Source organism: Coregonus clupeaformis, chromosome 17, assembly GCF_020615455.1.
Source record: "Coregonus clupeaformis isolate EN_2021a chromosome 17, ASM2061545v1, whole genome shotgun sequence".
Lineage (NCBI taxonomy): Eukaryota > Metazoa > Chordata > Actinopteri > Salmoniformes > Salmonidae > Coregonus > Coregonus clupeaformis.
This window is the reverse complement of record NC_059208.1, coordinates 15,000,415-15,027,615: the sequence shown is the minus strand read 5'-3', so window position 1 is coordinate 15,027,615 and position 27,201 is coordinate 15,000,415. Positions and strand designations below refer to the sequence as shown.

Below are 27,201 nucleotides of genomic sequence, written 5' to 3'. Positions count from 1 at the left end.
CAGCATCATCCTGTGGGAATGTTTTTCAGTGGCAGGGACTGGGAGACTAGTCAGGATCGAGGGAAAGATGAACGGAGCAAAGTATAGAGAGATCCTTGCTGAAAACCTGCTCCAGAGCGCTCAGGACCTCAGACTGGGGCGAAGGTTCACCTTCCAACAGGACAACGACCCTAAGCACACAGCCAAGACAACGCAGGAGTGGCTTCGGGACAAGTCTCAGAATGTCCTTGAGTGGCCCAGCCAGAGCCCGGACTTGAACCCGATCGAACATCTCTGGAGAGACCTGAAAATAACTGTGCAGCAACGCTCCCCATCCAACCTGACAGAGCTTCAGAGGATAAGCAGAGAAGACCCAAGAAGACTCGAAGGCTGTAATCACTGCCAAAGGTGCTTCAACAAAGTACTGAGTAAAGGGTCTGAATACCTATGTAAATGTTTTTTATTTTTAATAAATTAGCAAAAAATTCTAAATCTGTTTTTGCTTTGTCATTATGGGGTATTGTGTGTAGATTGATGAGGGGAGAAAAACTATTTAATCCATTTTAGAATAAGGCTGTAATGTAACAAAATGTTGAAAATGTCAAGGAGTCTGAATACTTTCCGAATGCACTGTGTGTGTGTGTGTGTATATATATATATATATATATATATATATATATATATATATATATACAGTGGGGAAAAAAAGTATTTAGTCAGCCACCAATTGTGCAAGTTCTACCACTTAAAAAGATGAGAGAGGCCTGTAATTTTCATCATAGGTACACGTCAACCATGACAGACAAAATGAGAATTTATTTCCAGAAAATCACATTGTAGGATTTTTTATGAATTTATTTGCAAATTATGGTGGAAAATAAGTATTTGGTCAACAACAAAAGTTTCTCAATACTTTGTTATATACCCTTTGTTGGCAATGACACAGGTCAAACGTTTTCTGTAAGTCTTCACAAGGTTTTCACACACTGTTGCTGGTATTTTGGCCCATTCCTCCATGCAGATCTCCTCTAGAGCAGTGATGTTTTGGGGCTGTCGCTGGGCAACACGGACATTCAACTCCCTCCAAAGATTTTCTATGGGGTTGAGATCTGGAGACTGGCTAGGCCACTCCAGGACCTTGAAATGCTTCTTACGAAGCCACTACTTCGTTGCCCGGGCGGTGTGTTTGGGATCATTGTCATGCTGAAAGACCCAGCCACGTTTCATCTTCAATGCCCTTGCTGATGGAAGGAGGTTTTCACTCAAAATCTCACGATACATGGCCCCATTCATTCTTTCCTTTACACGGATCAGTCGTCCTGGTCCCTTTGCAGAAAAACAGCCCCAAAGCATGATGTTTCCACCCCCATGCTTCACAGTAGGTATGGTGTTCTTTGGATGCAACTCAACATTCTTTGTCCTCCAAACACGACGAGTTGAGTTTTTACCAAAAAGTTCTATTTTGGTTTCATCTGACCATATGACATTCTCCCAATCCTCTTCTGGATCATCCAAATGCACTCTAGCAAACTTCAGACGGGCCTAGACATGTACTGGCTTAAGCAGGGGGACACGTCTTGCACTGCAGGATTTGAGTCCCTGGCGGCGTAGTGTGTTACTGATGGTAGGCTTTGTTACTTTGGTCCCAGCTCTCTGCAGGTCATTCACTAGGTCCCCCCGTGTGGTTCTGGGATTTTTGCTCACCGTTCTTGTGATCATTTTGACCCCACGGGGGTGAGATCTTGCGTGGAGCCCCAGATCGAGGGAGATTATCAGTGGTCTTGTATGTCTTCCATTTCCTAATAATTGCTCCCACAGTTGATTTCTTCAAACCAAGCTGCTTACCTATTGCAGATTCAGTCTTCCCAGCCTGGTGCAGGTCTACAATTTTGTTTCTGGTGTCCTTTGACAGCTCTTTGGTCTTGGCCATAGTGGAGTTTGGAGTGTGACTGTTTGAGGTTGTGGACAGGTGTCTTTTATACTGATAACAAGTTCAAACAGGTGCCATTAATACAGGTAACGAGTGGAGGACAGAGGAGCCTCTTAAAGAAGAAGTTACAGGTCTGTGAGAGCCAGAAATCTTGCTTGTTTGTAGGTGACTAAATACTTATTTTCCACCATAATTTGCAAATAAATTCATTAAAAACCCTACAATGTGATTTTCTGGAATTTTTTTCCTCAATTTGTCTGTCATAGTTGACGTGTACCTATGATGAAAATTACAGGCCTCTCTCATCTTTTTAAGTGGGAGAACTTGCACAATTGGTGGCTGACTAAATACTTTTTTTCCCCACTGTATATACACACACACACACACAGTGGGGAGAACAAGTATTTGATACACTGCCGATTTTGCAGGTTTTCCTACTTACAAAGCATGTAGAGGTCTGTAATTTTTTATCATAGGTACACTTCAACTGTGAGAGACGGAATCTAAAACAAAAATCCAGAAAATCACATTGTATGATTTTTAAGTAATTAATTTGCATTTTATTGCATGACATAAGTATTTGATCACCTACCAACCAGTAAGAATTCCGGCTCTCACAGACCTGTTAGTTTTTCTTTAAGAAGCCCTCCTGTTCTCCACTCATTACCTGTATTAACTGCACCTGTTTGAACTCGTTACCTGTATAAAAGACACCTGTCCACACACTCAATCAAACAGACTCCAACCTCTCCACAATGGCCAAGACCAGAGAGCTATGTAAGGACATCAGGGATAAAATTGTAGACCTGCACAAGGCTGGGATGGGCTACAGGACATTAGACAAGCAGCTTGGTGAGAAGGCAACAACTGTTGGCGCAATTATTAGAAAATGGAAGAAGTTCAAGATGACGGTCAATCACCCTCAGTCTGGGGCTCCATGCAAGATCTCACCTCGTGGGGCATCAATGATCATGAGGAAGGTGAGGGATCAGCCCAGAACTACACGGCAGGACCTGGTCAATGACCTGAAGAGAGCTGGGACCACAGTCTCAAAGAAAACCATTAGTAACACACTACGCCGTCATGGATTAAAATCCTGCAGCGCACGCAAGGTCCCCCTGCTCAAGCCAGAGCATGTCCAGGCCCGTCTGAAGTTTGCCAATGACCATCTGGATGATCCAGAGGAGGAAGTGGCGCAGTGGTCTCCCGAGTGGCGCAGTGGTCTAAGGCACTGCATCGCAGTGCTAGCTGTGCCACTAAAGATCCTGGTTCGAATCCAGGCTCTGTCGTAGCCGGCCGCGACCGGGAGACCCATGGGGCGGCGCACAATTGGCCCAGCGTCGTCCAGGGTAGGGGAGGGAATGGCCGGCAGGGGATGTAGCTCAGTTGGTAGAGCATGGCGTTTGCAACGCCAGGGTTGTGGGTTCGATAAAATAATGTATGTGCTAACTGTAAGTCGCTCTGGATAAGAGCGTCTGCTAAATGACTAAAATGTAAATGTAAATGTAAATGAATGGGAGAAGGTCATGTGGTCTGATGAGACAAAAATAGAGCTTTTTGGTCTAAACTCCACTCGCCGTGTTTGGAGGAAGAAGAAGGATGAGTACAACCCCAAGAACACCATCCCAACCGTGAAGCATGGAGGTGGAAACATCATTCTTTGGGGATGCTTTTCTGCAAAGGGGACAGGACGACTGCACCGTATTGAGGGGAGGATGGATGGGGCCATGTATCGCAAGATCTTGGCCAACAACCTCCTTCCCTCAGTAAGAGCATTGAAGATGGGTCGTGGCTGGGTCTTCCAGCATGACAACGACCCGAAACACACAGCCAGGGCAACTAAGGAGTGGCTCCGTAAGAAGCATCTCAAGGTCCTGGAGTGGCCTAGTCAGTCTCCAGACCTGAACCCAATAGAAAATCTTTGGAGGGAGCTGAAAGTCCGTATTGCCCAGCGACAGCCCCGAAACCTGAAGGATCTGGAGAAGGTCTGTATGGAGGAGTGGGCCAAAATCCCTGCTGCAGTGTGTGCAAACCTGGTCAAGACCTACAGGAAACGAATGATCTCTGTAATTGCAAACAAAGGTTTCTGTACCAAATATTAAGTTCTGCTTTTCTGATGTATCAAATACTTACGTCATGCAATAAAATGCAAATTAATTACTTAAAAATCATACAATGTGATTTTCTGGATTTTTGTTTTAGATTCTGTCTCTCACAGTTGAAGTGTACCTATGAAAAAAATTACAGACCTCTACATGCTTTGTAAGTAGGAAAACCTGCAAAATCAGCAGTGTATCAAATACTTGTTCTCCCCACTGTATATATATATACAGTGCTATGAAAAAGTATTTGCCCCCTTTCTAATTTTCTCTACTTTTGCATATGTGTGATACTGAATGTTATCAGATCTTCAACCAAAACCTAATATTAGATAAAGGGAACATAAGTGAATAAATAACACAACAATTACATATTTATTTCATAAACAAAGTTATGCAACACCCAATTCCCCTGTGTGAAAAAGTAATTGCCCCCTTACACTCAATAACTGGTTGTGCCACCTTTAGCTGCAATAACTCCAACCAAATGCTACCTGTAGTTGTTGATCAGTCTCTCACGTCACTGTGGAGGAATTTTGGCCCACTCTTCCATGCAGAACTGTTTTAACTCAGTGACGTGTGGGTTTTCAAGAATGAACTTCTCGTTTCAAGTCCTGCCACAACATCTCAATTGGGATTAGGTCTGGACTTTCACTAGGCCACTCCAAAACTTCCAATTTGTTGCTTTTTAGCAATTTTCATGTAGACTTGATTGTGTGTTTTGGATCATTGTCTTGCTGCATGACCCAGCTGCGCTTCAGCTTCAGCTCACAGACGGATGGTCTGACATTCTCCTGTAGAATTCTCTGATACAGAGCAGAATTCATGGTTCCTTCTATTAAGGCAAGTCGTCCAGGTCCTGAGGCAGCAAATCATCCCCAAACCATCACACCACCACCACCACCACCATGCTTGACCTTGGTATGATGTTCTTACTGTGGAATGCAGTGTTTGGTTTTCGCCAGGCATAATGGGACCCATCTCGTCCAAAAAGTTGACTCAAGTTTGCCAAAAAAGCACCTGGATGATCATCAAGACTCTTGGAAGAACGTTCTATGGACAGATGATTCAAAAGTATAACTTTTTGGACGACATGGTTCCAGTAATGCCTGGCGAAAACCAAAGTCTGCATTACACAGTAAGAACATCATACCAAAGGTCAAGCATGGTGGTGGTGGTGGTGTGATGGTTTGGGGATGATTTGCTGCCTCAGGACCTGGATGACTTGCCTTAATAGAAGGAACCATGAATTCTGCTCTGTATCAGAGAATTCTACAGGAGACTGTCAGACCATCTGTCTGTGAGCTGAATCTGAACCGCAGCTGGGTCATGCAGCAAGACAATAATCCAAAACACACAATCAAGTCTACATGAAAATAGCTAAAAAGCAACAAATTGGAAGTTTTGGAATGGCCTAGTCAAAGTCCAGACCTAATCCAAATTGAGATGTTGTGGCAGGATTTGAAATGAGCAGTTCATGCTTGAAAACCCACACGTCACGGAGTTAAAGCAGTTCTGCATGGAAGAGTGGGCCAAAATTCCTCCACAGCGACGTGAGAGACTGATCAACAACTACAGGAAGCATTTGATTGGAGTCATTGCAGCTAAAGGTGGCACAACCAGTTATTGTGTGTAAGGGGGCAATTACTTTTTCACACAGGGGAATTGGGTGTTGCATAACTTTGTTTATGAAATAAATATGTAATTGTTGTGTTATTTGTTCACTTATGTTCCCTTTATCTAATATTAGATTTTGGTTGAAGATCTGATAACATTCAGTATCACAAATATGCAAAAGTAGAGAAAATTAGAAAGGGGGCAAATACTTTTTCATAGCACTGTATGAATAGGTTGTCATTAGGGACGCTGCCAGTGTCATTAGCCCTCCTCTAATAATAGATATGACTCATTAACCAATGGCTCTGATACGATACTTTAGTGTTGTAGAGCTCAGTGGAGTGGAGGGGTTTCCCCTATAAGATACTGTTGTGTTGTAGAGCTGATCTCAGTGGAGTGGAGGGGTTTCCCCTATAATATACTATTGTGTTGTAGAGCTCAGTGGAGTGGAGGGGTTTCCCCTATAAGATACTATAGTGTTGTAGAGCTCAGTGGAGTGGAGGGGTTTCCCCTATAATATACTGTTGTGTTGTAGAGCTCAGGGGAGTGGAGGGGTTTCCCCTATAAGATACTATAGTGTTGTAGAGCTCAGGGGAGTGGAGGGGTTTCCCCTATAAGATACTATAGTGTTGTAGAGCTCAGTGGAGGGGTTCTATATCAGATACTATAGTGTTGTAGAGCTCAGTGGAGGGGTTCTATATCAGATACTATAGTGTTGTAGAGCTCAGTGGAGGGGTTCTATATCAGATACTATAGTGTTGTAGAGCTGAGCTCAGTGGAGGGGTTCTATATCAGATACTATAGTGTTGTAGAGCTCAGTGGAGGGGTTCTATATCAGATACTGTAGTGTTGTAGAGCTGAGTGGAGGGGTTCTATATCAGATACTATAGTGTTGTAGAGCTCAGTGGAGGGGTTCTATATCAGATACTATAGTGTTGTAGAGCTCAGTGGTGGGGTTCTATATCAGATACTGTAGTGTTGTAGAGCTCATCTCAGTGTGAGCCGGTGGTTCTATATCAGATACTATAGTGTTGTAGAGCTGAGCTCAGTGGAGGGTTCTATATCAGATACTGTAGTGTTGTAGAGCTAGCAGTGGAGGGGTTCTATATCAGATACTATAGTGTTGTAGAGCTGAGCTCAGTGGAGGGGTTCTATATCAGATACTGTAGTGTTGTAGAGCTCAGTGGAGGGGTTCTATATCAGATACTGTAGTGTTGTAGAGCTTGGTGGAGGGGTTCTATATCAGATACTATAGTGTTGTAGAGCTGAGTGGAGGGGTTCTATATCAGATACTGTAGTGTTGTAGAGCTCAGTGGAGGGGTTCTATATCAGATACTATAGTGTTGTAGAGCTCAGTGGTGGGGTTCTATATCAGATACTGTAGTGTTGTAGAGCTCAGTGGAGGGGTTCTATATCAGATACTATAGTGTTGTAGAGCTCAGTGGAGGGGTTCTATATCAGATACTATAGTGTTGTAGAGCTCAGTGGAGGGGTTCTATATCAGATACTGTAGTGTTGTAGAGCTCAGTGGAGGGGTTCTATATCAGATACTATAGTGTTGTAGAGCTGAGCTCAGTGGAGGGGTTCTATATCAGATACTATAGTGTTGTAGAGCTCAGTGGAGGGTTCTATATCAGATACTATAGTGTTGTAGAGCTCAGTGGAGGGGTTCTATATCAGATACTATAGTGTTGTAGAGCTGAGCTCAGTGGAGGGGTTCTATATCAGATACTATAGTGTTGTAGAGCTCAGTGGAGGGTTCTATATCAGATACTATAGTGTTGTAGAGCTCAGTGGAGGGTTCTATATCAGATACTATAGTGTTGTAGAGCTGAGCTCAGTGGAGGGGTTCTATATCAGATACTATAGTGTTGTAGAGCTCAGTGGAGGGTTCTATATCAGATACTATAGTGTTGTAGAGCTGAGTGGAGGGGTTCTATATCAGATACTATAGTGTTGTAGAGCTCAGTGGTGGGGTTCTATATCAGATACTGTAGTGTTGTAGAGCTCAGTGGAGGGGTTCTATATCAGATACTATAGTGTTGTAGAGCTCAGTGGAGGGGTTCTATATCAGATACTATAGTGTTGTAGAGCTCAGTGGAGGGGTTCTATATCAGATACTGTAGTGTTGTAGAGCTCAGTGGAGGGGTTCTATATCAGATACTATAGTGTTGTAGAGCTGAGCTCAGTGGAGGGGTTCTATATCAGATACTATAGTGTTGTAGAGCTCAGTGGAGGGGTTCTATATCAGATACTATAGTGTTGTAGAGCTCAGTGGAGGGTTCTATATCAGATACTATAGTGTTGTAGAGCCGAGCTCAGTGGAGGGGTTCTATATCAGATACTATAGTGTTGTAGAGCTCAGTGGAGGGTTCTATATCAGATACTATAGTGTTGTAGAGCTCAGTGGAGGGGTTCTATATCAGATACTATAGTGTTGTAGAGCTGAGCTCAGTGGAGGGGTTCTATATCAGATACTATAGTGTTGTAGAGCTCAGTGGAGGGGTTCTATATCAGATACTGTAGTGTTGTAGAGCTGAGTGGAGGGGTTCTATATCAGATACTATAGTGTTGTAGAGCTCAGTGGAGGGGTTCTATATCAGATACTATAGTGTTGTAGAGCTCAGTGGTGGGGTTCTATATCAGATACTGTAGTGTTGTAGAGCTCAGTGGAGGGGTTCTATATCAGATACTATAGTGTTGTAGAGCTCAGTGGTGGGGTTCTATATCAGATACTATAGTGTTGTAGAGCTGAGCTCAGTGGAGGGGTTCTATATCAGATACTGTAGTGTTGTAGAGCTCAGTGGAGGGGTTCTATATCAGATACTATAGTGTTGTAGAGCTGAGCTCAGTGGAGGGGTTCTATATCAGATACTGTAGTGTTGTAGAGCTCAGTGGAGGGGTTCTATATCAGATACTGTAGTGTTGTAGAGCTTGGTGGAGGGGTTCTATATCAGATACTATAGTGTTGTAGAGCTCAGTGGAGGGTTCTATATCAGATACTGTAGTGTTGTAGAGCTCAGTGGAGGGGTTCTATATCAGATACTATAGTGTTGTAGAGCTCAGTGGTGGGGTTCTATATCAGATACTGTAGTGTTGTAGAGCTCAGTGGAGGGGTTCTATATCAGATACTATAGTGTTGTAGAGCTCAGTGGAGGGGTTCTATATCAGATACTATAGTGTTGTAGAGCTCAGTGGAGGGGTTCTATATCAGATACTGTAGTGTTGTAGAGCTCAGTGGAGGGGTTCTATATCAGATACTATAGTGTTGTAGAGCTGAGCTCAGTGGAGGGGTTCTATATCAGATACTATAGTGTTGTAGAGCTCAGTGGAGGGGTTCTATATCAGATACTGTAGTGTTGTAGAGCTCAGTGGAGGGGTTCTATATCAGATACTGTAGTGTTGTAGAGCTCAGTGGAGGGGTTCTATATCAGATACTGTAGTGTTGTAGAGCTCAGTGGAGGGGTTCTATATCAGATACTGTAGTGTTGTAGAGCTCAGTGGAGGGGTTCTATATCAGATACTGTAGTGTTGTAGAGCTGAGCTCAGTGGAGGGGTTCTACAGTTGAAGTCAGAAGTTTACATACACTTAGGTTAGAGTCATTAAAACTCGTTTTTCAACCACTCCACAAATGTCTTGTTATCAAACTATAGTTTTGGGAAGTCGGTTAGGACATCTACTTTGTGCATGACACAAGTAATCTTTCCAACAATTGTTTACAGACAGATTATTTCACTTATAATTCAGTGTATCACAATTCCAGTGGGTCAGAAGTTTACATACACTAAGCTGACTGTGCCTTTAAACAGCTTGGAATATTCCAGAAAATTATGTAATGGTTTTAGATGCTTCTGATAGGCTAATTGACATCATTTGAGTCAATTGGAGGTTTACCATACTTCCAAAGTTTGTGGCAAAATGGCTTAAGGACAACAAAGTCAAGGTATTTGAGTGGCCATCACAAAGCCCTGACCTTAAGCCTATAGAAAATGTGTGGGCAGAACTGAAAAAGCGTGTGCGAGCAAGGAGGCCTACAAACCTGACTCAGTTACACCAGCTCTGTCAAGAGGAATGGGCCAAAATTCACCCAACTTATTGTGGGAAGCTTGTGGAAGGCTACCCAAAAATGTTTGACCCAAGTTAAACAATTTAAAGGCAATGCTACCAAATACTAATTGAGTGTATGTAAACTTCTGACCCACTGGGAATGTGATGAAAGAAATAAAAGCTGAAAAAATAATTCTCTCTACTATTATTCTGACATTTCACATTCTTAAAATAAAGTGGTGATCCTAACTGACCTAAGACAGGGAATTCTTACTAGGATTAAATGTCAGGAATTGTGAAAAACTGAGTTGAAATGTATTTGGCTAAGGTGTATGTAACTTCCGACTTCAAATGTATACACACTACCGTTCAAAAGTTTGGTGTCACTTATAAATGTCCTTGTTTTCCATGAAAACATACTTGAAATGAGTTTGAATAGGAAATACAGCAAAATGCATAGGAAATGTAGTCATTGACAATTTTAATTGAAATAATAATTGTGTCCTTCAAACTTTGCTTTCGTCAAAGAATCCTCCATTTGCAGCAATTACAGCCTTGCAGACCTTTGGTGTTGTAGTTGTCAATTTGTTGAGGTAATCTGAAGAGATTTCACCCCATGCTTCCTGAAGCACCTCCCACAAGTTGGATTGGCTTGATGGGCACTTCTTACGTACCATACGGTCAAGCTGCTCCCACAACAGCTCAATAGGGTTGAGATCCGGTGACTGTGCTGGCCCCTCCATTATAGACAGAATTCCAGCTGACTGCTTCTTCCCTAAATAGTTCTTGCATAGTTTGGGGCTGTGCTTTGGGTCATTGTCCTGTTGTAGGAGGAAATTGGTTCCAATCAAGCGCCGTCCACAGGGTATGGCATGGCGTTGCAAAATGGAGTGATAGCCTCCTTCTTCAAGATCCCTTTTACCCTGTACAAATCTCCCACTTTACCACCACCAAAGCATCCCCAGACCATCACATTGCCTCCACCATGCTTGACAGATGGCATCAAGCCTGTTATCGAACCCGCAATTGCTGATGCTCCAGATACTCAACTAGTCTCAAGAAGGCCAGTTTTATTGCTTCTTTAATCAGCAGTACAGTTTTCAGCTGTGCCAACATAATTGCAAAAGGGTTTTCTAATGTCCAAGTAGCCTTTTTAAAATGATAAACTTGGATTAGCAAACACAACGTGCCATTGGAACACAGGACTGATGGTTGCTGATAAAGGGCCTCTGTACGCCTATGTAGATATTCCATTACAATTCAGCCGTTTCCAGCTACGATAGCCATTTACAACATTAACAATGTCTACACTTTCTGATCAATTTGATGTTATTTTAATGGACAAAAAAATGCATTTCTAAGTGACCCCAAACTTTTGAACGACAGTGTACATACACACATGATGCTTTGGAACTGGTTCAGGTTGTTAAAAAAAAAACAGAGGCATAAAGAACCATTTGTAAACTTCCACTATAGTTTAGCTTCATTCTCATGTTTAGGTTTGATTATTTAATGACTAAACATACTTTATACTGCAGAGATCGTACCCTCATGTCTTGTTAGTTGTCCACAGATCATATACTGCAGAGATCGTACCCTCATGTCTTGTCAGTTGTCCACAGATCATATACTGCAGAGATCGTACCCTCATGTCTTGTCAGTTGTCCACAGATCATATACTGCAGAGATCGTACCCTCATGTCTTGTTAGTTGTCCACAGATCATATACTGCAGAGATCGTACCCTCATGTCTTGTCAGTTGTCCACAGATCATATACTGCAGAGATCGTACCCTCATGTCTTGTCAGTTGTCCACAGATCATATACTGCAGAGATCGTACCCTCATGTCTTGTCAGTTGTCCACAGATCATATACTGCAGAGATCTTACCCTCATGTCTTGAACCCACATCCCTAGCATTGCCAGCCCACAGACTCCAACCCACTGAGCCATTGCAATCACTTATTTTTATTCCTGTTTCTAGGAGCTGAAGCTACCCTTTACCTTCCTGAGTGGTCACATCCATGAGCTGCGTATCCACGTGCCCTGGACCAAACTGGGCTCAGAGGCGGTGGTCATCACCATCAACACTATGGAGTGTATCCTCAAACTGAAGGATGGAGCACAGGTTAGTGCTGCTGCTTTAGATTTATACTGTAGCCTGCTCCTGATAAGTGCACTACTCCAATGTAGTGCACACTGTCATGGCATTCCAAAGCTGGTGCGTTTCTGAGTCTTGGGAGTTACTGAGTCACTGAAATGAGTTCACCTCTTCCTCAACATCTTAAGAGAGGTTTTTACATAACAAGTTATAATCTCTGTCATAAAACGTTCCACAGGAATAGACTTGGTTTAAAACATATTGTTGGTTTCATCCATTCTATCTTTCTTTCTAGACTCCTCTACCCAGAACCCCCTCTGTCCCCTCAGCAGTCCAACAGCCCATGACTCAGTTCACCTCTTTCTAGACTCCTCTACCCAGAACCCCCTCTGTCCCCTCAGCAGTCCAACAGCCCATGACTCAGTTCACCTCTTTCTAGACTCCTCTACCCAGAACCCCCTCTGTCCCCTCAGCAGTCCAACAGCCCATGACTCAGTTCACCTCTTTCTAGACTCCTCTACCCAGAACCCCCTCTGTCCCCTCAGCAGTCCAACAGCCCATGACTCAGTTCACCTCTTTCTAGACTCCTCTACCCAGAACCCCCTCTGTCCCCTCAGCAGTCTAACAGCCCATGACTCAGTTCACCTCTTTCTAGACTCCTCTACCCAGAACCCCCTCTGTCCCCTCAGCAGTCCAACAGCCCATGACTCAGTTCACCTCTTTCTAGACTCCTCTACCCAGAACCCCCTCTGTCCCCTCAGCAGTCCAACAGCCCATGGCTCAGTTCACCTCTTTCTAGACTCCTCTACCCAGAACCCCCTCTGTCCCCTCAGCAGTCCAACAGCCCATGGCTCAGTTCACCTCTTTCTAGACTCCACTACCCAGAACCCCCTCTGTCCACTCAGCAGTCCAACAGCCCATGACTCAGTTCACCTCTTTCTAGACTCCTCTACCCAGAACCCCCTCTGTCCTCTCAGCAGTCCAACAGCCCATGGCTCAGTTCACCACTTTCTTCAAGTTGGCTTAGGGTCTCAGGCAGGGGTGCTCATTTGGACTAATTTGACACGTCGTTTCTAGTCTTGCCGCTCAAATTCAAAGGTCTGCGTCTCCAGTTCAAAGGTTTGCATGTCTAATGAGCGGCCGTAGAGCCGATTAACCAAGGTGCCTCAGAGCAGCAGACTAAAGCTGACTCGTATCACAGCCTGGTTGACTGGAGCAGAGAGACTGTTGCTGTGGCTGAAATGCACCCTGTTGCATTTATAGAACGCTACTTATGTGGGCTCTGGTCAAAAGTAGTGCTCTAGGGTGTTATTCACCCTGCTGGAAGGAAACATTCTGCAAATGCTCTTTTAATTCCTCTGGAAATGTGTCTGGGTTTATTTGAACCAGTCAGGTCTTGGCATCAGACGGAGAGAACAGTAGTTCGTTAGTGAACGGCTGCTTTAGAAGTGTCTGTCTTTGTGAGTTCACGTTTATAACTTCAAGACAACACAATTCCTCACTGCTCAGCAAATGTACTCTTCAGAACGAGGACAGATTGCCAGTGACCATAAATATTCAGAGAACTTCTAGTATTATAGTGTTGCTGGTTAGGCCTAATTCCACTGGTATTTTTACAATTGAACCGTAATATGTATTTGGCAAGTGACTAAATTGCAGTTAAAAACTGTGTGTTGGTAGTCAGTAGAGGCATTTTACTAGGCTCATTTATTACATGAGCTGTGCATCCCAAATGGCACCCTATTCCCTACATAGTGCACTACCTTTGATCAGAGCCCTGGTCAAAAGTAGTGCACTACAAAGGGAGGAGTGCCATTTGAGACTCAGGAGACTCAACCAAAGATCATGGTTGTCAAGAGTCAAGACAGTCCCACTTCTCTCTCTACCGGCCCAAGCTGCATGTTTGACAAGAAGCAGTAATTATGTCCTTGTAGTTGATCAGTACAAAGTCTTAGCAGCACCACCACTGAAACTGAACCCAAAATAAATATGTATATTTTATTTAGGTTGGATTATAAATATTTTCACAATGGGAAAATGTAGTATGAAAGACATTTTTGTGAGATGTGTTTGTGCAGAAGAGTCTGGTTGTGGTCGTACCTATTCTAAACCACCCATGCTGTTGCCAAGTAGAAAGGCAAGCTGGGAATGGGGAGCCCAGAGAGCAGGGCACGTCCCTAACGGCACCCCGTTCCCTGTATAGTGCACTACTTTAGACCAGAGACCTATGAGCCCTGTAAAGATACTAGGGGGACATTTGGTCCTCGGCCCCTGCATGGAGTGTCTCAAGGCCAGATGTCCCCGTCAGTAGAAACACATTGCAAGGGAAGTCAATTACACCTAATTATATAGACTGCAGGCTAAAGATTTGTAACACATGAGCTTGAGCAGTCCAGAACTAATGGTAAATATTATAGTATGCAGATGGCTACTGCTGCAGTGATCACATTTCCAGCCCAATGGAAATTTGAACTTTTTTTCCTGCTCCGTACACAGCTCAGGGTCACGGGGTAGCAGTGTAAAGCACTCTCGTGTACTACTACTCTCAAAACAAGTATTTGTTACAGATGTTTTCCAAAGGTTTCCCCAGTCAAGAAAGGATTTTTGGAAAATTGCAAATGACGTTTGGACAAATTATTCAATGTTATTCTCACCCGGGAGACACAATTTGGAGTGAAGCCAGACTTCCAACAGAAGTCCTGCTAGGCAGCAGGAGGAATTTAAATGAGCTGTCCTTTAGGCTAGTGTACACTACTCTCCTATTTGAGGGGGAGGTAGGAGGGAGGGAGGTAGCAGGGTCCTTACTGCACCGGCCCCTCAGTTCTGACGCCAACATAATGGAAACAGCTTTTTTATCCTTGTGATTTGTGACATTTAATGGTGATTTATTACATTGTACTGATAAAGGTATTTATTTAACTTCTCATGAAAGGATGGCATTGGCACCCTCCTGTAGCACAGTACCACCTGTCACTGGGATATACCTTTAACTGGAGGGAGGGGCTTCCTACTGGTCGTCCTAAACCTCCTACAGCAGAAAGCTGATATACACTACATGATCAAAAGTATGTGGACACCTGCTCAACAAACATCTCATTCCAAAATCATGGGCATTAATATGGAGTTGGTCCCCCCTTTGCTGCTACAACAGCCTCCACTCTTCTGGGAAGGCTTTCCACTAGATGTTGGAACATTTCTGCGGGGACTTGCTTCCATTCAGCCCCAAGAGCATTAGTTAGGTCGGGCACTGATGTTGGGCAATTAGGTCTGGCTCGCAGTCGGCGTTCCAATTCATCCCAAAGGTGTTCGATGGGGTTGAGGTCAGGGCTCTGTGCAGGCCAGTCAAGTTCTTCCACACCGATCTCGACAAACCATTTCTGTATGGACTTCGCTTTCTGAAACAGGAAAGGGCTTTCCCCAAACTGTTGCCACAAAGTTGGAAGCACAGAATCGTCTAGAATGTCATTGTATGCTGTAGCGTTAAGATTTCCCTTCACTGGAGCTAAGGGGCCTAGCCCGAATCATGAAAAACAGCCCCAGACCATTATTCCTCGTCCACCAAACGTTACAGTTGGCGCTATGCATTGTTGCAAGTAGCGTTCTCTTGGCATCCGCCAAACCCAGATTTGTCCGTCGTACTGCCAGATGGTGAAGCGTGATTCATCACTCCAGAGAACGTGTTTCCACTGCTGCAGAGTCTAATGCCGGCTTGCTTTACACCACTCCAGCCGATGCTTGGCATTGCGCATGGTGATCTTAGGCTTGTGTGAGGCTGCTCGGCCATGGAAACCCATTTCATGAAGCTCCCGACTAACAGTTCTTGTGCTGACGTTGCTTCCAGAGGCAGTTTGGAACTCGGTAGTGAGTGTTGCAACCGAGGACAGACAATTTTTTTCGCGCTTCAGCACTCGCCGATCCCATTCTGTTAAGTTGTGTGGCCTACCACTTCGCGGCTGAGCCGTTGTTGCTCCTAGACGTTTCCACTTCACAATAACAACACTTACTGTTGACCGGGGCAGCTCTAGCAGGGCAGACATTTGACAAGCTGAGTTGTTGAAAAGGTGGCATCCTATGACGGCGCCACATTGAAAGTAACTGAGCTCTTCAGTAAGGCCATTCTACTGCCAATGATTGTCTATGGAGATTGCATGGCTGTGTGCTGATTTTACACACCTGCCAGCAATGGGTGTGGCTGAAATAGCCACTAATTTGAAGGGGTGTCCACATACTTTTGTGTATATATAGTGTGTCTAAAGGGTTTTCACACCAGGTCCAGATCCTGTAGTTATTATCTCCCAGCGTAGAGTTGCATGGACTTTACACTACTTATGTTAAACTTGGGTTAAGACAATCTCTCCATAGGGTTTTTAAATGTTGGATATAGGTCTACATATTTTTGGAAGAATGAAAGAATTCAACAGTCTGTGTTTTAAATCTTAACTAAGTTTAGTAGGTTAGTATTTTAGAATAGGCTAGTTTATGCGTGTGTGGAAACTTTGTTTCGGGCCTCCAAGAGTCCGCTTTGCGTCGAAGTGTGGAAATGACAAATGATATCATTAATGTGGTTTGTTTTCATAATTGCCGTTACAGCTCTGAGCGCTGGCCTGTAAAAACATCCGTGTTCCTTTTGAAGTTCATTAAGGATGGTTAAGTATTGGAGCTCTTAATGTTTCTGTTCTGTTCTGTCCGGATGGATGGAAAGAGAGAGATTGCATCCCAAATGGCACCCTATTCCCTATATAGTGTGCTGCTGTTGACAGTTCTGGTCAAAAGTAGTGCACTAAATAGGGAATAGTGTGCCATTTGGGATGAAAATCAGAGAGGAACTGGGTCGTATTAGAAAGGATATTCTAAAAGCCTCCCAGAACCCATCTGCTGCTCGCTAAGCACAGAGCGAGAGGACGGTTATAGTTTCCACTAGCACGTGAACGTGGAAATGTGGCCGTTGAGGAGCAGTTTGAGATTACAGCTTCTGCTGGCAGTGTAATTGCCTAAAGTAGGCTTTAATGAGGACTTCTGTTGCAGAAATATGTTAACCAGAAAAAATCCATTCATGAACGTTGTATGCAGTTTGTTTGTGTATGGTGTTACGCTGGTCCTGTCTGACTGTGTCAGCGATGCTGTTACAATTAGAGAGCCCCTCCTCTCTCTGCTGCGTCAAAAATGGCACCCTATCCATTTTTACATTTTACATTTTTAGTCATTTAGCAGACGCTCTTATCCAGAGCGACTTACAGTTAGTGAGTGCATACATTTTTCATACTGGCCCCCCTTGGGAATCGAACCCACAACCCTGGCGTTGCAAGCACCATGATCTACCAACTGAGCTACGGGAGGCCCATCCCCTATGGTTCCTGGTCTAAAGTAGTGCACTATATAGGGAATAGGGTGCCCTTTGGGACACAGCCTCTGTGTGTATCTTATAAAGATACTGTCTTGATCCCCGTCCCCTCATCATGTCTGCCTCTCTCTTAGCAGGGCTAGATTACTGCTGGAATGCACACCAGCAATGTCTTGTGGAAAGGCATGAAACAATTTAGAACCAGGACTAAAACCAACTCGAAATATTGGGGGGAAATTACTGTTTGGATTCATTCATTTTCTATTTTTGCTCAACATGTTTTGTGTTTCAACTATCAGGAACTAGATCAAACCAGATCAAATGAATGTCTTCGATGGATTGTCCTATTGCATCTAGACTGGATTACTGGGTTCCTACATATGATATGAATTATACATGTCAGTGTGTGGACATGCTGCTGAGCTGAGCCCATGTGAAGTTAAGTCAGCCTTAAGTCATTGTCTATCTACAAAAAGCCTTTGTATGGGCACTTTAAAGGTTCCCCTCACAGAGTCTATTGTACACAACTCTTAGCCATACGTCTTACTGACGTTATTATTAGATATGTGAGGGATGTGTTTGATCTGAGCCCATTGTAAATTAAAAAACCTAAGAATAACCATGAAACTCTTACTGAGATGAAACAACAGCTTTAAATCGCTCCATTTCATACAAGGCTCCTATGGGGATTATGGGAAACATAGTTATTAATAGCCCTGGTAAGGACTCTGAGGCCGTCTAGTATCTTGATGACGTGTCCATTGGAAGAGTAAGCTGAGACTGTAAGAAATGAAGTCAGTGTTAGCCTGACTAGAACAGCCTAGATTAGACCAATAGAACTACTTAGAATTAGACTCATTAGACCTGTGGCTTTTTATTGGAAGGTTTCTGGTCAACCGGTTATCTTCTAGATTGACTAGAATGACCAAGACAGAAGGAAGGAACATGTGTCTGTCCAGTTATTTTATACTAGCTATATGTAGTGCTGTGTAGGCTATATGTAGTGCTGTGTAGGCTATATGTAGTGCTGTGTAGGCTATATGTAGTGCTGTGTAGGCTATATGTAGTGCTGTGTAGGCTATATGTAGTGCTGTGTAGGCTATATTGTTCTATATAGGATGTATGTCCATTTATGTCCATTCTCTCAGAGTTCAAGGGGTTTCTTTGAGGAGGTTTTGATAGCAACTATCTCAGAATCAGAATCACCTTTATTCACCAAGTACATTTACTCATACTCTGATTTTGACTTGGTGATATGGTGGTTCTAGAGAGGTCTGTAGTCTGGGTCTAGAGAGGTCTGTAGTGTGGGTCTAGAGAGGTCTGTAGTGTGGGTCTAGAGAGGTCTGTAGTGTGGGTCTAGAGAGGTCTGTAGTGTGGGTCTAGAGAGGTCTGTAGTCTGGGTCTAGAGAGGTCTGTAGTCTGGGTCTAGAGAGGTCTGTAGTCTGGGTCTAGAGAGGTCTGTAGTCTGGGTCTAGAGAGGTCTGTAGTCTGGGTCTAGAGGTCTGTAGTCTGGGTCTAGAGAGGTCTGTAGTCTGGGTCTAGAGAGGTCTGTAGTCTGGGTCTAGAGAGGTCTGTAGTCTGGGTCTAGAGAGGTCTGTAGTCTGGGTCTAGAGAGGTCTGTAGTCTGGGTCTAGAGAGGTCTGTAGTCTGGGTCTAGAGAGGTCTGTAGTCTGGGTCTAGAGAGGTCTGTAGTCTGGGTCTAGAGAGGTCTGTAGTCTGGGTCTAGAGAGGGCTGTAGTCTGGGTCTAGAGAGGTCTGGGTCTAGAGAGGTCTGTAGTCTGGGTCTAGAGAGGGCTGTACTCTGGGTTTAGAGAGGGCTGTACTCTGGGTCTAGAGAGGTCTATACTCTGGGTCTAGAGAGGTCTATACTCTGGGTCTAGAGAGGTCTGTAGTCTGGGTCTAGAGAGGTCTATACTCTGGGTCTAGAGAGGGCTGTAGTCTGGGTCTAGAGAGGTCTGGGTCTAGAGAGGTCTGTAGTCTGGGTCTAGAGAGGTCTATACTCTGGGTCTAGAGAGGTCTGTAGTCTGGGTCTAGAGAGGTCTATCCTCTAGGTCTAGAGAGGTCTGTAGTCTGGGTCTAGAGAGGTCTATACTCTGGGTCTAGAGAGGTCTGTAGTCTGGGTCTAGAGAGGTCTATACTCTGGGTCTAGAGAGGTCTGTAGTCTGGGTCTAGAGAGGTCTGTAGTCTGGGTCTAGAGAGGTCTATACTCTGGGTCTAGAGAGGTCTGTAGTCTGAATCGAGAGGTCTGCAGTCTGGGTCTAGAGAGGTCTGCAGTCTGGGTCTAGAGAGGTCTGTAGTCTGGGTCTAGAGAGGTCTGTAGTCTGGGTCTAGAGAGGTCTGTACTCTGGGTCTAGAGAGGTCTGGGTCTAGAGAGGTCTGTAGTCTGGGTCTAGAGAGGTCTGTACTCTGGGTCTAGAGAGGTCTGTACTCTGGGTCTAGAGAGGTCTGGGTCTAGAGAGGTCTGTAGTCTGGGTCTAGAGAGGTCTGTAGTCTGGGTCTAGAGAGGTCTGTAGTCTGGGTCTAGAGAGGTCTGTAGTCTGGGTCTAGAGAGGTCTGTACTCTGGGTCTAGAGAGGTCTGTACTCTGGGTCTAGAGAGGTCTGGGTCTAGAGAGGTCTGTAGTCTGGGTCTAGAGAGGTCTGTAGTCTGGGTCTAGAGAGGTCTGTAGTCTGGGTCTAGAGAGGTCTGTAGTCTGGGTCTAGAGAGGTCTGGGTCTAGAGAGGTCTGTAGTCTGGGTCTAGAGAGGTCTGTAGTCTGGGTCTAGAGAGGTCTGTAGTCTGGGTCTAGAGAGGTCTGTAGTCTGGGTCTAGAGAGGTCTGGGTCTAGAGAGGTCTGTAGTCTGGGTCTAGAGAGGTATGTAGTCTGGGTCTAGAGAGGTCTGTAGTCTGGGTCTAGAGAGGTCTGTAGTCTGGGTCTAGAGAGGTCTGGGTCTAGAGAGGTCTGTAGTCTGGTTCTAGAGAGGTCTGTAGTCTGGGTCTAGAGAGGTCTGTAGTCTGGGTCTAGAGAGGTATGTAGTCTGGGTCTAGAGAGGTCTGTAGTCTGGGTCTAGAGAGGTCTGTAGTCTGGGTCTAGAGAGGTCTGTAGTCTGGGTCTAGAGAGGTCTGTACTCTGGGTCTAGAGAGGTCTGTACTCTGGGTCTAGAGAGGTCTGTACTCTGGGTCTAGAGAGGTCTGTAGTCTGGGTCTAGAGAGGTCTGTAGTCTGGGTCTAGAGAGGTCTGTACTCTGGGTCTAGAGAGGTCTGTACTCTGGGTCTAGAGAGGTCTGTACTCTGGGTCTAGAGAGGTCTGGGTCTAGAGAGGTCTGTAGTCTGGGTCTAGAGAGGTCTGGGTCTAGAGAGGTCTGTAGTCTGGGTCTAGAGAGGTCTGTAGTCTGGGTCTAGAGAGGTCTGTAGTCTGGGTCTAGAGAGGTCTGTAGTCTGGATCTAGAGGTCTGTAGTCTGGGTCTAGAGAGGTCTGTACCCTGGGTCTAGAGATGTCTTTGGGTCTGGGTCTAGAGAGGTATGTGGGTCTGGGTCTAGAGAGGTCTGTAGTCTGGGTCTAGAGAGGTCTGTAGTCTGGGTCTAGAGAGGTCTGTAGTCTGGGTCTAGAGAGGTCTGTAGTCTGGGTCTAGAGAGGTCTGTACTCTCTCCGACTGCCAAACACATTGATTTTCATGCATATTTATAACCTGTATGGTTCCTCCAGCTATAGACTAAATAAAGGACTATGCACTCTATGCTGCACACTGCATCAAGCCATCTCTGAACTGTACTCTAAATAACTGCACTATACTGCATCAAGCCATCTCTGAACTGTATTCTAAATAACTGCACTATACTGCATCAAGCCATCTCTGAACTGTATTCTAAATAACTGCACTATACTGCATCAAGCCATCTCTGAACTGTATTCTAAATAACTGCACTATACTGCATCAAGCCATCTCTGAACTGTACTCTAAATAACTGCACTATACTGCATCAAGCCATCTCTGAACTGTATTCTAAATAACTGCACTATACTGCATCAAGCCATCTCTGAACTGTACTCTAAATAACTGCACTATACTGCATCAAGCCATCTCTGAACTGTACTCTAAATAACTGCACTATACTGCATCAAGCCATCTCTGAACTGTACTCTAAATAACTGCACTATACTGCATCAAGCCATCTCTGAACTGTACTCTAAATAACTGCACTATACTGCATCAAGCCATCTCTGAACTGTATTCTAAATAACTGCACTATACTGCATCAAGCCATCTCTGAACTGTACTCTAAATAACTGCACTATACTGCATCAAGCCATCTCTGAACTGTACTCTAAATAACTGCACTATACTGCATCAAGCCATCTCTGAACTGTACTCTAAATAACTGCACTATACTGCATCAAGCCATCTCTGAACTGTATTATAAATAACTGCACTATACTGCATCAAGCCATCTCTGAACTGTATTCTAAATAACTGCACTATACTGCATCAAGCCATCTCTGAACTGTACTCTAAATAACTGCACTATACTGCATCAAGCCATCTCTGAACTGTACTCTAAATAACTGCACTATACTGCATCAAGCCATCTCTGAACTGTACTCTAAATAACTGCACTATACTGCATCAAGCCATCTCTGAACTGTACTCTAAATAACTGCACTATACTGCATCAAGCCATCTCTGAACTGTACTCTAAATAACTGCACTATACTGCATCAAGCCATCTCTGAACTGTACTCTAAATAACTGCACTATACTGCATCAAGCCATCTCTGAACTGTACTCTAAATAACTGCACTATACTGCATCAAGCCATCTCTGAATTGTACTCTAAATATCTGCACTATACTGTTTTTGCACTCTGTTCATCTCTCTGCATTTAGATATATTTAGATATATTGATACTGTACATTTGTACATCCACTGTGTATCATCCGTATATCCGCTGTATATCATCCGTATATCCGCTGTTTATCATCCGTATATCCGCTGTATATCATCCATATATCTGCTGTATATCATCCGTATATCAGCTGTATATCATCCGTATATCAGCTGTATATCATCCGTATATATCCGCTGTATATCATCCGTATATCCGCTGTATATCATCCGTATATCCGCTGTATATCATCCGTATATCCGCTGTATATCATCCGTATATCCGCTGTATATCATCCGTATATCCGCTGTATATCATCCGTATATCCGCTGTATATCATCCGTATATCCGCTGTATATCATCCGTATATCCGCTGTATATCATCCGTATATCCGCTGTATATCATCCGTATATCCGCTGTATATCATCCGTATATCCGCTGTATATCATCCGTATATCCGCTGTATATCATCCGTATATCCGCTGTATATGAGCTGTATGTCATCCGTATATCTGCTGTATATCAGCTGTATATCATCCGTATATCCGCTGTATATCATCCGTATATCCGCTGTATATCATCCGTATATCTGCTGTATATCAGCTGTATATCATCCGTATATCAGCTGTATATCCGCTGTATATCATCCGTATATCCGCTGTATATCATCCGTATATCCGCTGTATATCATCCGTATACCCGCTGTATATCATCCGTATACCCGCTGTATATGAGCTGTATGTCATCCGTATATCCGCTGTATATCAGCTGTATATCATCCGTATATCCGCTGTATATCATCCGTATATCCGCTGTATATCATCCGTATATCCGCTGTATATCAGCTGTATATCATCCGTATATCAGCTGTATATCCGCTGTATATCATCCGTATATCCGCTGTATATCATCCGTATATCCGCTGTATATCATCCGTATATCCGCTGTATATGAGCTGTATGTCATCCGTATATATGCTGTATATCATCCGTATATCAGCTGTATATCATCCGTATATCCGCTGTATATCATCCGTATATCCGCTGTATATCATCCGTATACCCGCTGTATATCATCCGTATATCCGCTGTATATCATCCGTATACCTGCTGTATATCATCCGTATATCCGCTGTATATTTGTCTATCTGCTTATTCTCTTATGGCTCTATGTGCCAGGGGGTTGAGGTCAGGGCTCTACGTGCCAGTCAAGTTCTTCCACATCGATCTCGACAAACCATTTCTGTATGGACCTCGCTTTGTGCATGGGGGCATTGTCATGCTGAAACAGGAAAGGGCCTTCCCCAAACCGTTGCCACAAAGTTGGAAGCACAGAATCGTCTAGAATGTAATTGTATGCTGTAGCGTTAAGATTTCCCTTCACTGGAACTAAGGGGCCTAGCCCGAACCATGAAAAACAGCCCCAGACCATTATTCCTCCTCTACCAACCTTTACAGTTGGCACTATGCATTGGGGCAGGTAGCGTTCTCCTGGCATTCGCCAAACCCAGATTCGTCTGTCGGACTGCCAGATGGTGAAGCGTGATTCATCACTCCAGAGAACGGGTTTCCACTGCTCCAGAGTCCAATGGCAGCGAGCTTTACACCACTCCAGCCGACGCTTGGCATTACGCATGGTGATCTTAGGCATGTGTGCAGCTGCTGGGCCATGGAAACCCATTTTCTAACAAGTGGTTGGTTCAGAAGGATAGTAGAACTTCTAACAAGTGGTTGGTTCAGAATGATAAGTACTGTATGTGTGGGAGAGAATATCTGCTCTGTTCTGTTGGTGGTGTGATGATGCCCACCATACATTTAGCTGTAAACACTACTGCTCCTTCAGTTTCTATAAAACATGACAACGTGTCTTGCCCTCAAGACTCACCCCACAGTCCCACAGCACAGGCCCATCATCTAACCTCACAGTCCCACAGAACAGGCCCATCATCTAACCCCACAGTCCCACAGAGCAGGCCCATCATCAAACCCCACAGTCCCACAGAACAGGCCCATCATCTAACCCCACAGTCCCACAGAGCAGGCCCATCATCTAACCCCACAGTCCCACAGAACAGGCCCATCACCTAACCCCACAGTCCCACAGAGCAGGCCCATCATCTGACCCCACAGTCCCACAGAACAGGCCCATCATCTAACCCCACAGTCCCACAGAGCAGGCCCATCATCTAACCCCACAGTCCCACAGAACAGGCCCATCACCTAACCCCACAGTCCCACAGAACAGGCCCATCATCTGACCCCACAGTCCCACAGAACAGGCCCATCATCGAACCCCACAGTCCCACAGAACAGACCCATCATCTAACCCCACAGTCCCACAGAACAGACCCATCATCTAACCCCACAGTCCCACAGAACAGGCCCATCATCTAACCCCACAGTCCCACAGAACAGACAATCATCTAACCCCACAGTCCCACAGAACAGGCCCATCATCTAACCACACAGTCCCACAGAACAGACCCATCATCTAACCCCACAGTCCCACAGAACAGACCCATCATCTAACCCCACAGTCCCACAGAACAGGCCCATCATCTAACCCCACAGTCCCACAGAACAGACCGATCATCTAACCCCACAGTCCCACAGAACAGACCCATCATCTAACCCCACAGTCCCACAGAACAGACCCATCATCTAACCCCACAGTCCCACAGAACAGGCCCATCATCTAACCCCACAGTCCCACAGAACAGACCGATCATCTAACCCCACAGTCCCACAGAACAGACCCATCATCTAACCCCACAGTCCCACAGAACAGACCCATCATCTAACCCCACAGTCCCACAGAACAGGCCCATCATCTAACCCCACAGTCCCACAGAACAGGCCCATCATCTAACCCCACAGTCCCACAGAGCAGGCCCATCATCTAACCCCACAGTCCCACAGAACAGGCCCATCACCTAACCCCACAGTCCCACAGAACAGACCCATCATCTAACCCCACATTCCCACAGAACAGACAATCATCTAACCCCACAGTCCCACAGAACAGGCCCATCATCTAACCCCACAGTCCCACAGAACAGACCGATCATCTAACCCCACAGTCCCACAGAACAGACCCATCATCTAACCCCACAGTCCCACAGAACAGACCGATCATCTAACCCCACAGTCCCACAGAACAGGCCCATCATCGAACCCCACAGTCCCACAGAACAGGCCCATCATCTAACCCCACAGTCCCACAGAACAGGCCCATCATCTGGAACACTCTCTCCAGTTAAACGGATAAAAAACATATTGCGGAGAGGACAGAATTCCCCAAGACGTTGTGGTGGTGGCTGTTTTTAAGAGTCTAGGGCAGGGGTCCCCAAACTTTTTCCTGTGAGGGCCACATAACCTTTCCCTTCTCTGATGGGGGGCCGGTGTCAGTTTGTAACAGAAAAAGTGTGACGATCGTAGGGAGCTTAAAACATTTATTGTTTTCCAGAAAGCCACACATAACCAAATAACCCTTTCCAGGTTCTTTTACAGAAAAAAGTCAGGAAACAAATAATAACACTATTAATGAAATAAATAATAACTAAATAACCCTCTCTGAGTTCTTCACAGAAAAAACAGGAAATAAATAACACTATTTATGAAATAAATAATAACTAAATAACTCTCTCTGGGTTCTTCATAGAAAAAAAAGCCATGGAACATTAACTTTCTGTTGTGCCATGCACAATCTTAACAGATAAAAGTTCAGCTCAGTTGTCAGAGCAGAATCTCTCTGACACATATGAGCAGTCTCTTAAAGTTCTTGTGTTCCTTCCTTATAATCCTTTTGTAGGTTCCAGTAGGCTTGTAGACACCGCTGTTTGCAGCTCTCTCTCATCAACTTCCCTGTGAAAACCACAAAGGAAGCAGGTTGAGAAACTGAACTAAGTGATACAGCACCTACACAGCACAATACATTTCACTACCAGTATGGTTGTAAAGATGGATTTTATCCCAGTAGATTTTATTATGATTATATTTGTTTATGCTCAGAATGACTCATTCAAGTCAGAAAAGTGAGCTTACCTATGTATGTTCATCAGTGTGAACTGTGGGCCTGCATCTGGCTGGTGAGAAGTTGAATATCAGGTTCCATTCTAGTTACAGCCAGTCTCAAGCACTGATGCAAATGTTCATCTGTCAATCTTGATCTCATCGGAGTTTTCAGCAGTTTCATGCGAAAAGGTTTTCTCGCAGATATACGTGCTGCCAAAAACTGTGGACATTTTCATTGCGTGTTTTTTGATGTTTGGATATGTGTCGTTTGGGAGGGCGGCATAGAAGTCAATGAGACTGTTGGGCTTGAATGCGTCTTTCAGAACATCACAGTTCTGTAACTCAGCCAACTCAAACTGATATGAAGGCTGGGCTTCATCAATGTCGGCAACAAAGGGGGTTCTGAAAAAAGGCGATTTCTTTTGCATGAACATGTAGTTCACTGAATCGCAAACCGAACTCCGCCTTCAGCATTTCCAGTGCTTCCACGCACTTTTCAGCTGGGAACGGGACCGCTGGGTTCTCTGTCGACAGGTTTTGGGTAGCAGGAAGATGGACGAAGTTGCGCTTTTTCACTTGTTCCAAAAGCAGCGCTAATTTCACCTCAAATGCTTTTATGTGTGAATACATGTCGCAAATGAGTTTCCCCTCGCCTTGTAGCTGCAAGTTAAGGCTGTTAAGTATTTCTGTCACGTCTGTTAAAAATGCGAGGTGCCATTTCCATTCTGGGTCGATCAGCTCTGGGACCGTTTTGTCTTTTAAATGAAGAAATGCGTTAATTTCGGGTAGCAGCTCGTAAAACGCCTCAAAACTCTGCCCCGGCTCAGCCATCGGACCTCTGTGTAGTACAGCACATCTCCGTGCGTAGACTCCAGTTCAGACAGGAATTATTGGAACTGCCTGTGTTTAAGTCCCTTTGCTCTGATGAAGTTTATGCACGACACCACAACCTTCATTACAGAATCCCACGTCAACACTTTGCAGCACAGTGCTTGCTGGTGAATTAGGCAGTGGACTCGTAGCGGGCGGTGAGACCCCTTTTTCCAACTCCCGGTTCATGCGTCCCTATTAGACCGCGAGTTTCGCCCACCATGCTAGGAGCCCCGTCAGTCGTGATGCTAGCTAGCTTTGACCAGTCCAGGTCCAACTTCTCCATGGTTTGGCACACTTTGTCAAAAATATCCTCTCCCGTTGTAGTCCCTTTGAGACTT

General features: G+C 44.6%; 1 protein-coding gene across 1 annotated transcript in view; it reads left to right on the top strand.

Moving 5' to 3' along the window:
• LOC121585310 (vacuolar protein sorting-associated protein 13B-like) overlaps positions 1 to 27,201 on the top strand; it is a 719,687-nt gene that overhangs the window by 4,260 nt on the left and 688,226 nt on the right. The window contains exon 3 of the mRNA XM_045226113.1: positions 11,658 to 11,801. Coding sequence (XP_045082048.1) covers positions 11,658 to 11,801 — 144 coding nt within the window. The remainder of the gene's footprint in view (positions 1 to 11,657; positions 11,802 to 27,201) is intronic.